This window comes from Mustela nivalis (genome assembly GCF_964662115.1).
Source record: "Mustela nivalis genome assembly, chromosome: 2".
In the NCBI taxonomy this organism is placed as follows: domain Eukaryota; kingdom Metazoa; phylum Chordata; class Mammalia; order Carnivora; family Mustelidae; genus Mustela; species Mustela nivalis.
This window is the reverse complement of record NC_139021.1, coordinates 72,768,049-72,780,227: the sequence shown is the minus strand read 5'-3', so window position 1 is coordinate 72,780,227 and position 12,179 is coordinate 72,768,049. Positions and strand designations below refer to the sequence as shown.

The window sequence follows — 12,179 nt, the reverse complement described above, 5'->3', positions numbered from 1 at the left end:
GTGCCCTGAAAGATTATATGATTCTGGGAATTTTTTCATTTCTTCTAGGTTTTCCCAATTCGTTGGCCTATAATTTTTCATAGTAGTCTCTTAAAATCCGCTGTGTGTTTTTGGTGTCAGTTGTTACTTCTCTTTCATTTCTGAACTTATGTAAGTCCTTTTTCTTTTTTTCTTGATGAGTCTGGCCAAAGGTTTATTAATTTTGTTTTGTTTATTGATCCTTTCTATTGTTTTTTTTTCTCCATTTTATTTATTTCTGTTCTGATCTTTGTTATATTTTTCTTTTTACAGACTTTGGGTTTCATTTGTTATTTTTCTAGTTCCTTTAGGTATAAGATTAGTTTGTTGGAGGTTTTTTCTTGTTTCTAGAGGTAGGCCTGTGAAATGCTCTTAGGACTTTCACTGTGTCCCAAAGATTTTGGACTGTTGTGTTCGCCATTTCATATTTCTCCATGTGTTTTAGATTTTCTCTCATTTCTTCATTGACCCATTGCTTGGTAGAATATTTTTTAGCCTCCACATTTTTTGTGTTTCTTTACTTGCTTTCTCTCTCTGTCTTTTTCTTTTTTCCCCTTATAATTGGTTTCTAGTTTCATACTTATGGCTGGAAAAGATGCTTGATAGGATTTTAGGCTTCTTAAATTCATTCTGATTTATTTCGTGGCTTAACATATGATCTATCCTGTGGAATGTTTCATGTGCACTTGAAAAGAATGTGTATTCTGCTGTGTTTGGATGGACTGTTCTTTATACATCTGATGTAATGTGTCATTCAAAGCCACTGTTTTCTTAGTGATTTTCTGTCTGGATGATACCCACTGATGTAAGTGGGGTGTTAAATTCCTCTACTATTATTATATAACTGTCAGTTTCTCACTTTATGTTTCTTAATATTTGCATTATGAACTTAGGTGATCCTATGTTGGCTGCATAGATATTTACAATTGTTAATCTCCTTTCAATGGATTAATCCCTTTATCATTATGTAATGTTCTTCCTTGTTTTTTGTTTAAGCATTTATTCATGATATAATGTAATATTAACCTGAAGTTCTTGACAAAAAATAATTATAACTGGTTATGAGAAGTACAAAATTAATTTCCCTTCATTTTTGTAAGTTTCTCTTTTTCTCTTTTTTTCTTCTAAAAGTCAGCATGTGATAAATTCCAGTTTTAATTTTTTTTTTTGAAGATTTTATTTATTTATTTATTTGACAGAAATCACAAGTAGATGGAGAGGCAGGCAGAGAGAGAGAGAGAGGGAAGCAGGCTCTCCGCTGAGCAGAGAGCCCGATGTGGGACTCGATCCCAGGACTCTGAGGTCATGACCCGAGCCGAAGGCAGCGGCTTAACCCACTGAGCCACCCAGGCGCCCCTCCAGTTTTAATTTTAAAACAATTTTTGAGTTTTATATTTTTGGTCTCACTTTTTTTTTAATTACCCCATAAATAATTTCAAGTATGATAATGTATTTATTAATGAACTGTTTTACCCACTTTAGATGTGGGAAAGCTAAAGCCCAGGAATGATGTTACACTTCTGAACTATCATTAATCATTGGCCAGTGTTTTTAAATAATTAACAAGGTAGTTAGCATTTTGCTTGACACTTGCATTCTTTGTCTATGCGTGTGTGTTTATTTATGTGTTATTTATTTATAAATATTTACAATTTGACTAAAATTTATGTTTGAGGAACTTTAGAAATTGAAGGTAGTGGTGTATTTCGTAGTACTTTGAAGTTTGTGGGCTCTACCTAAATGTGGTCATCCTAGTCTTTATTAGTTTTTAACTTGAACTGGATAAGTTAATATATCACTTTATTGTGTTTACTTTATAACCAATGTTAATGAGTAAAAGAAACTTTTAGCTTTAAAAACATGCTTTTTTAAAGTTTTTATGTGATTAATGCAGTTAGCACTTTCATTATATTTAACTGTTGATATTTGTTAGTTTGTAATCTTAGTAGTTATTTAATAAAATTCTGAAATAACATTCCATCTGAAATTAGAATCTGTATGTTAGTCACATAGATGAGTACGTGCTTACTTACTGTGGGACATTCTAAGAAATGTGCATGCTTAATTGTAAAATGTAAATGAGGAGAAATGGTTCATTAAAACTTGAGTTATTTAATACTTTTTTTCCTAATACATATTAATTTTCATTTGTTTCTGGAAGGACCTCTAATACTAACTTTTTTCTCCATTTTAAAGATGACCTTGATATTAGAAAAACACTGTTACTGAATTAAAGCAAATAAAATTTTGAAATAACCGAAAACAGTGAGGAAAATGGTAACCCACAGTTAACAGCTCAGTATTTTTCTTTTAACATTTAGGAGAGTATAATAGCAGAATTCATTCACATTAGAGAAGTTCTTGGTATGAAAACAAGATGATGTAGCCATTTTATGAATTAGATGATTTTTTTTAAGTAAGGAGAAATTTGTTTCTTCTTTGCTTTGAGCTGTATGAGTCTAGGACCAATAGATGGTAAATATTTTATTTTTACAGTGTGTTATTCTTGATAGCATAAAACATTGCAAATTTATTCCTAAAGTAGTTTGATTCGGTGGTTTGTTAAGGAAAAAAATAAGTTATTTATTATCACATAGGAGTTGTTCATTTATATTTAAATTAGCTGGAATAAAACTTATGCTGTTAGAGAATTTGCTTTGCTTCTGTAAGAGTAATTATTTTTTGGAAGGTAGACACATGTGTTAATTTTTAGAGTAAACTTGGCCTCTAGCTTATACCTGGTTTGCTTGGGCATTGAGGTTTGAACCTAATTAAAGTTATTGACCCATGTCTTCAGGAAGTAGAGAGAGAGAAAAAGCTTTTTCCATTTAGCATACCTGTTAAACTTTTTCTTTTGATAGGATGATGGAAACCACTTACAATTATTTTATTATTTCAGTTAAATCTGATTTGGTTTGTCAAAGAAAGCAAATTCTTATTTGAGGTTGTCTCTGACAAAATCAGTGTATTGAGGTGTGGTAAACCAATCTATGGATTTAAAGCCATAGAATATTTAGATACATTGGTTCTGGGTCTCAGGGATAGTTTTAATTAATCTGGTACTGGCTTTAAAGGTATAACTAAACAGAAAGGACTTCTCAGAAACAAATGACCCAAATTGAACTCCTGAACTTTCATTAGAATCAGATTGTTCTTAGACATTTAGTTGAGTTCATTACTATTACCATTCATTGGTTTTCCTTAATGTTGAGAGGATTGAAGAGAAGAGATAGAAATGATGAAAACACTATTGGCTCTCACCAATTCCCGTCTTTCTGGAGAACTTCATTGTCTCAGTAAAGGCTTCTTTTCATTTTTTCTTTGTTTGTTTGTTTGTTTGTTTCTTTTTTTCTGAGAGCAAACAAGTATATGTGGGGTCGGGAGAAGGGCAGAGGGAGAGAGAGAATCTTAAGCAGGCTCTACACCCAGCACAGAGCCTGTTATGACCTGACCTAGAGATCATGATCTGAGCTGAAATCAAGAGTTGGGCGCTTAACTGACTGAGCTCCCCAGGCACCCCTCAATAGAGGTTTTTAAGATATATTATAAGACCACATAACAGCTGTTAAAGGAGCTGACAGGGGTAGTTAATAGTGATTAGATGTTAGATTTATTAGAAATATAAAAAAAAAGTTCAGTAAATTAAGGAAATTCCATTATAATTATGAGGGTATTTTAATAGGAAATAAGGTAGCTTACTTGCTATTCTGTAATTTGGCTTTATAGCTTATTGGTTTCCCTTCTGTTTTTGTTTTTGTTTTTGTTTTTAATATAGTAGTAAATTTAAAAAATATTTATAAAATCTCTGTAAATAGTAATTTTTCATTGATTTAACAAAATAGGCATAGTCATATCATGAGTCATTCCATAAAATTAAATAGGATGCCTTAAGATTTTATTTTATCCTTTTTAGTGAAATGTATGTCTCTACTTTTCTTTGGCCTCTTAAACGTTTCTCTAGTCTTGATTTTATCATGACAAGACAAGACGGGATTTTTATTGTTATGGTAATGATTTTTTTTTAAAGCTATATTCCCTATGGGCACTTCATTAGGAAGCCTTATAATTTTACTATAGAATTTAACAATCAGACCTTAACTTTACCCAAAAATAATTTCTTAAATTTCTTTAGTTTAGAATGGACTTTGAAAATGACATTTTGTGTTTATGGTGCTTACCTTATTAAGATAGTTATATATACTGAAGAACCTACAAAACATTTTTTGCTTTGGATACAATGCTTGGATGCTTTGGATATATCATACTTTGGTATACAGATGCTTTGAATACAGATGCTTTGGATATATCATACTTTGGTACAACTGCATAAAGATAAGCTAGAATTGCAAGTCTCAATGTTGTTTTTAGGAAACCTAACTGAAAATGCAGAAAGTCACAAACTCTTGGATAAATTTTAGTATATAATAAGTAGCCTTTAATTTTAGCTTTTAAAATCGAGATAGGGTTTTTTTTAATTTTTTTAAATTTTTTATTTTTATAAACAAATATTTTTATCCCCAGGGGTACAGGTCTGTGACTCGCCAGGTTTACACACTTCACAGCACTCACCAAAGCACATACCCTCCCCAATGTCCATAACCCCACCACCCTTCTCCCAACCCCCCTCCCCCCAGCAACCCTCAGTTTGTTTTGTGAGATTAAGAGTCACTTATGGTTTGTCTCCTTCCCAATCCCATCTTGTTTCATTTATTCTTCTCCTACCCACTTAAGCCCCCATGTTGCATCACCACTTCCTCATATCAGGGAGATCATATGATAGTTGTCTTTCTCCGCTTGACTCATTTCACTAAGCATGATACACTCCATGTTGTCGCAAATGGCAAGATTTCATTTCTTTTGATGGCTGCATAGTATTCCATTGTGTATATATACCACATCTTCTTGATCCATTCATCTGTTGATGGACATCTAGGTTCTTTCCATAGTTTGGCGAGATAGGTTTTTAAAAATTTGTAACTTTAAATTTCTCTAATTTGCTGGGAGGCACCACTGTACCACATCAACACATTTACTTTTGTCTGTTGAGTCATGGGAGTTTACCCCCAGGTTCAGTAATTCATCAGGAGGACTCACAAGACTTCCTTATACAGTTATATTCATGGGTATGATTTATTACAGCAAAAGGATACAAAGTAAAATCAGCAAAGTAAAAAGAGTCTTGGACAAAATCTGAAGGCAAGCAGGCACAAGTTTCCAAGAGTTCTGTCCTAGTGGAGTCACACAGGACGTGCTTAATTCCTCCAGCATTGAAATATGACGACATGGGTGTAATGTTGTCTACTAGGAAAGATCATTAGAGAGTCAGTGCCCAATGTTTTTATTGGGGGCTGGTCACATAGGCACCAAGGATATATGAAAATTCTGAACTTCTTGAAGGAAAGCAGATTTCAGCAAAAACTATATTGTTTGTATAAACAGTTTAGGTGCAGTGAGCCACTCTTTATTAGTCCTGAGAATGGTAGGACTCCCCCCAAAATCTATGTTCCCAGGTGCCAGCTAAGGGCCTGCCCTCCAAATAGGTATTTCTATGGATAGGCAATTTTAGGCCTGTGCTATTAACTTTTTTCTGCTCATGCATATTGAATATAGACAAGTATAACTAAATCTGGTTGCTTGGCATTATTAATTACAAATTTGAATTTGAGTTTATATTTATCAATTCTTTAAGTGGTAGAAATAGGGAATGAGAGATGCTAAACTGTTACGTCAGATTAAAACAGATTTGAGCACATAGGTTTTAGATCTAAAACCAGCTCTGTTTTGATAAGTTGAAATAAGTTGACATTCCTTTTTGGAAGGGCTTGTGGAGGGTTCTGTTGCTTTAGATATGGATAAAAAATTGAAGTTATTTGGGGTGCCTGGGTGGCTCAGTGAGGTAAAGCCTCTACCTTTGGCTTAGGTCATGATCCTAGGGTCCTGGGATTGAGCCCCGCATCTGGCTCTCTGCTCAGCAGGGGGCCTGCTTTGTCCTCTCTCTCTGCCAGCCTCTCTGCTTACTTGTGATCTCTGTCTGTCAAATAAATCAAGAAAATCGTAAAAAAAAATTTTTTTTAAAGCTATTTATGTGTCATTCCAGGTCAGATACGTTGAAGGTCACAATTCTGGATAATTTTTTCTCCACAGATAATATTGACAGCGGCTTGTGTGATGGACACAAGTGAAGAAAGACTTCTGTGCTAGCTCTGTGGAGAACGAAAAGTTTTTCTCCTAAAAATTGCCATTTTTCTTAATGTGAAAATGAAATTCACTCACAATATTGATAATACTTTAACAGCCATATTTCTCTCTAATAGTCCTTTTGAGAGAAAATATAGTTTGTTAACATCCACGTGAAGAAATATAACGTGTGAAATGCTGATTTTCATGGATGCTGATAAATGTTGGTGTGAAAAGTCATGTTGGTTTCTCTGGTATGAGGAGTTAAGCTGAAGAAGTCAGTGTTTGCCAAGTGGAAAAAAAAAGATTAATTGAAAAAATTTTAAGGATTATTTTCTGAAATGATTAAAAAAATTCCTTTCTTTCTTTTTTGTTGCTCATGACCTTGTGAGTAAAGTGATAATTTTTTACCAATGTATCAGACTATTTGTTTATAATGTTTTCCCTTCACCTATTGCTAATATTTATTCTTCCATGTGATTTACAGTGTTAGCAAATGTTGTGCCTTGCCACATTTAACTTAATGGTAAGACAGCTGCTACATTTTTAAGATAAAAAGCTTTATATATGCAGTGAGATAATTTCCAGAATCTATGAATTTTGTTTAAAAAAGAGATCTCATTGTGAAATTGTCTGTAATGCTCATGAGGGCAAGGACCATGTTCACATACCCAATGCTTAAAAAAAAATAGTACTTGACATGTAATAGGTACTAATTAATTCTTTGAATTAAATGAATGATAAAATGAGTATATGCAGAGTTTTGAAATTAAAATTTTCTAGAAGTTATATTGGAATAATTTATAATAACCTTTGTTTTAAAGACTATTGAATCCAAACTCTGTTTCTCTTATTAACCAGTAAGTCATACTTGAATTAAATCACCGTCAAATTAATTTTCAAATGTGTTTGCAGTAAAACTTCATTATAACTCTTTGTTCCCTTTAACATTTCCAATATCAAATGTAAAAGCACCAAAGAGATGTAAGAAGGTCCACTGTACGTGGAGCAAGCTCTATAAGCTAATGTGTTTTTAAGGATGTACGGGAACAGACGAGGGGATGTACCTCCCATGGAGCATGGTGGTGATGTCACAGAACAGTCAAACATACGCATTTCATCTGCTGGAAATAAAAGGTATAGTATGTCATATGAATTCTGCCTTTCAGTCTTTACACTGTGAAACGGCAACCACTAAAACTGGCTTACTGGGGACACCTGGGTGGCTCAGTGAGTTAAAGCCTCTGCCTTCGGCTCAGGTCATGTCTCAGGGTCCTGGGATCGAGCCCCGCATTGGGCGCTCTGCTCAGTGCAGAGCCTGCTTCCCCCTCTCTCTCTGCTGGCCTCTGCCTACTTGTGATCTCTGTCTGTCAAATAAATTAAAGAAAACAAAAACCAAAAACCAAAAAAATGGGCTTACTGAATAAGTAGAACGGTATAGTATAACAGCTGTCCTTATTTAATAAGAAATTAATTAAAGGGAAAAATAAAAGAATTAAGTGAATGGTGTTAAATGAGAATTTATAGTACTTTATAGCATTCTTTTGAACAGCAATGTTTGATTATAAGTGTGCCAAGGTGTTCCAAATAAGTCCCTATAATTATAAAGTATATATAAATTTGTTTGAAATAATGTAAGGAGAAATAAGCATGTAGTTTAATGGATTAAAATTCAATAATTTACATTGGGAGTTACAGGAGTGATATAACTTGAGTGGAAATAAATTGAAAATGTTCCTGCAATGTGAGTTTTCCTTTGAAAAAATTTTTTTTTTAAATTTTCAGCCCATTGAGTAGGTAGGTAACTTTTATGCTTACTTTGTAAAATTCGTGCTCATAATAATTCTGTCATGATGAAAAAACAGAAATTATATGTATTTTATATTTATGTTCTCTTTTTGTTGATAGTTTTTATCATTTTGGTGGCTTTCTTATTTTATACATAAGTACAAATGATTCCCAATTTGTAGTGTATAATGAAGATAGTAATGTCCTATGTCAGGAAAGGTGTCTATTTTCTTTGAAAAAAAGTATTATGTACAAGTGCTTGAGTAAAGATAATTTGCTGCTTGGGTCTGATTGGGTTTCAATTGAGGGGTTGTCTTTTTTTTTTCCTTGTTATTTCTATAAGGAAGGGGTTTTTAAGAGATGATCTTTTTCAAGCGCGTGAATAAGTATCTCTTTTCTTTTTATTAGGATTTATGTGTATTTATATTCATTTTCCTAACTGGGTTAACTGTTCTTATGAAAAAGGGTTTTATTGGGAATCTATAGAGCCATTGATGCAAGCTGAAGAAAAAGGTTATATATTTATAGAGTGTGAATATCAAGGTCCTACTGTATAAAGAAAGAAAATGCTGTGATTTTACCCTGACTTTAAAATATGTGACTATTATGGTGTCCATAGTACTTTGAAAGCCCCATAACTCATACCTACGGTTTACTTTAAATTTTTGTTACTTGAAAATCATCTGGCCTCTAATTTTTTTTCTTTTTTGTTTTAGTGCTCGAGACAATGAACCATCCAAATCTAACAGAGAGCTCTGTAGTCCTTTTGCAGGAATGCTCTTTGGTATGTACAAAACATCCAGTTGATTAAACTTTTGCAGATTGTTCTAGACAAGGCTTTTTTCTTTCTTTTTCTTTTTTTTTTTGGTATATTTTAAATTTATTAACGTATAATGTATTATTTTTTTTAGGGGTACAGGTCTATGAATTGTCAGTCTTACACAATTCACAGCACTCACCATAGCACATACCCTCCCCATTGTCCATCACCCAGCCACCCTGTCCCTCCTGTCCTGCCTCCAGCAACCCTCAGTTTGTTTCTTGAGGTTGAGTCTCTTATGGTTTGTCTCCCTCTCCAGTGCCATCTTGTTTCATTTTTCCCTCCTATCCCCAACCCCCATCCTGCCTTTCAAATTCCTAATATCCAAGAGATCATACAATAATTTTCTTTCTCTGATTGACTTATTTCACTTAGCATAGTACCCTCTAGTTCCATCCACTTCATTGCAAATGGCAAAATTTGGGGGTTTTTTGATGGCTGCATAGTATTCGTTGTATATATATACCACATCTTCTTTATCCATTCATCTGTTGATGGACATCTAGGTTCTTTCCATAGTTTGGCTATTGTGGACATTGCTGCTATAAACATTTAGGTGCACGTGCCCCTTCAGATCACTAAATTTGTATCTTTAGAGTAAATACCCAATAGTGTGATTGCTGGGTCGTAGGGTAGTTCTATTTTCAACTTTTTGAGGAACCCCCACACTGTTTTCCAGAGTGATTGCACCAGCTTGCATTCCCACCAACAGTGTAGGAGGGTTCCCTTTCTCCGCATCCTCGCCAGCATCTGTCATTTCCTGACTTGTTCATTTTAGCCATTCTGACTGGTGTGAGGTGATACCTCATTGTGGTTTTGATTTGTATTTCCCTGATGCTGAGTGATGTGGAGCACTTTTTCATGTGTCTGTTGGCTATCTGGATGTCTTCTTTGCAGAAATGTCTGTTCATGTCTTCTGCCCATTTCTTTTTTTTTTAAACATTTCTTTTTTTTTTTTTTTTTAAGATTTTTTAAATTTTTATTTATTTGACAGAACACAAGTAGGCAGAGAGGCAGGCAGAGAGAGAGGAGGAAGCAGGCTCCCTGCTGAGCAGAGAGCCCGATGCGGGACTCGATCCCAGGACCCTGAGATCATGACCTGAGCCGAAGGCAGTGGCTTAACCCACTGAGCCACCCAGGCGCCCTCTTCTGCCCATTTCTTGATTGGATTATTGGTTCCTTGGATGTTGAGTTTGTAAGTTCTTTATAGATTTTGGATACTAGTCCTTTATCTGATATGTCATTTGAAAATATCTTTTCCCATTCTTTCGGTTGTCTTTTGGTTTTATTGACTGTTTCCTTTGCGGTGCAGATGCTTTGATCTTGATGAAGGCCCAATAGTTCATTTTTGCCCTTGCTTCCCTTGCTTTTCGCATGTTTCTAGGAAGAAGTTGCTGTGGCTGACGTCGAAGAGGTTGCTATCTGTTCCCTCAAGGATTTTGATGGATTCTTGTCTCACAGTGAGGTCTTTGATTTGTTTTGAATCTCTTTTTGTGTGTGGTATAAGGAATTGGTCCATTTTCATTCTTTTGCATGTGGCTGTCCAGTTTTCCCAACACCATTTGTTGAAGAGACTCTCTTTTTTCCATTGGACATTCTTTCCTGCCTTGTCAAAGATTAGTTGACCATAGAGTTGAGGGTCCATTTCTGGGCTCTCTCTTCTGGTCCATTGATCTATGTGTCTGTTTTTGTGCCAGTACCATACTGTCTTGATGATTATAGCTTTGTAATAGAGTTTAAAGTCTGGAATTGTGATGCTGCCAACTTTGGTTTTCTTTTTCAACATTCCTCTGGCTATTTGGAGTCTTTTCTGGTTCCGTATAAATTTTAGGATTATTTGTTCCATCTCTTTGAAAAAGTTGATGGTATTTTGGTAGGGATTGCATTAAATGTGTAGATTGCTTTAGGTAGCATAGATATTTTCACAATTTCTTATCTTCCAATTCATGAGCATGGAACATTTTTCCATTTCTTTTTTTTTTTTTTTCAAGATTTTATTTATTTGACAGAGAGAGATCACAAGTAGGCAGAGAGGTAGGCAGAGAGAGAGGAGGAAGCAGGCTCCTTGCTAAGCAGAGAGCCTGATGTGGGACTCTATTCCAAGACCCTGAGATCCTGACCTGAGCCGAAGGCAGAGGCTTTAACCCACTGAGCCACCCAGGTGCCCCAATATTTTTCCATTTCTTTGTGTCTTCCTCAATTTCTTTTATGAATACTTTATAATTTTCTGAGTACAGAGTCTTTGCTCTTTGGTTAGGTTTATTCCTAGGTATCTTACAGTTTTGAATGCAATGTAAATGAGATCGACTCCTTAATTTCTCTTTCTTCTGTTTTATTATTGTTTTATTAATGCAACTGATTTCCATGCATTGATTTTATATCCTGACACTTTATTGAATTCCTATAGGAGTTCTAGCAGTTTTGGAGTGAAATCTTTCAGGCTTTTTACATAAAGTATCATATCATCTGCAAAGAGTGAGAGTTTGACTTCTTCTTTGTCGATTCGGATGCCTTGAATTTCCTTTTGTTGTCTGATTGCTGAGGCTAGGACTTCTAGTACTATGTTGAATAGCAGTGGTGATAGTGGACAGCTCTGCCATGTTCCTGACCTTAGGGGAAAAGCTCCCAGTTCTTCCCTATTGAGAATGATATTTGCTGTGGGTGTTTCATAGATTATTTTTATGATATTGAGGGATGTACACTCTATCCCTATATTGTGAAGAGTTTTGATCAGGAAAGGATGCTCTACTTTGTCACATGCTTTCTCAGCATCTATTGAAAGTATCATATGGTTCTTATTCTTTCTTTTATTAATGTATTTTATCACATTGATTGATTTGTAGATATTGAACCAACATTGTAGCCCAGGAATAAATCCCACTTAGTCATGGTGAATAATCCTTTTAATGTACTGTTGGATCCTATTGGCCAGGGTTTTGCTGAGAAATTTTGCATCCATGCTCATCAGGGATATTGATTTGTAATTTTGATGGGGTCTTTGTCTGGTTTTAGGATCAAGGTAATGCTGCCCTCATCAAATGAGTTTGAAAATTTTCTTTCCATTTCTCTTTTTCTGGAACAGTTTCAGGAAAATTTTTCTTTAAATGTTTGGTAGAATTCCCCTGGGAAGCCATCTGGCCTTGGGCTAAAAGGGTAGCAATGACCCCAGAAAAATATATGCTAACCAAATCAGAAGGGACCTGAAATGGAGGGGAGAAAAAAAAGTACATATCTATATACATATACATATATATACACACATACATAAAATGTATATATATGCATATATATATATATACACACATACACACACACATATATAATTAGGCTGGTGAATAGGACAAAGCCACACATTTGATTTTGGGTGTATTTTGGT

The 12,179-nt window shown here is 34.6% G+C and overlaps 1 protein-coding gene across 12 annotated transcripts in view; it reads left to right on the top strand.

Moving 5' to 3' along the window:
- The window catches only part of CSPP1 (centrosome and spindle pole associated protein 1), a 168,827-nt gene that overhangs the window by 59,507 nt on the left and 97,141 nt on the right, over nt 1–12,179 (top strand). For 6 of the 12 annotated variants that reach the window (XM_082719108.1, XM_082719112.1, XM_082719104.1 and 3 more), the window contains 2 exons: nt 7,234–7,332; nt 8,700–8,767. The exons of the other annotated variants lie outside the window; for them this stretch is intronic. In XM_082719108.1, coding sequence (XP_082575234.1) covers nt 7,234–7,332; nt 8,700–8,767 — 167 coding nt within the window. The remainder of the gene's footprint in view (nt 1–7,233; nt 7,333–8,699; nt 8,768–12,179) is intronic. 12 annotated transcript variants of the gene reach the window in all.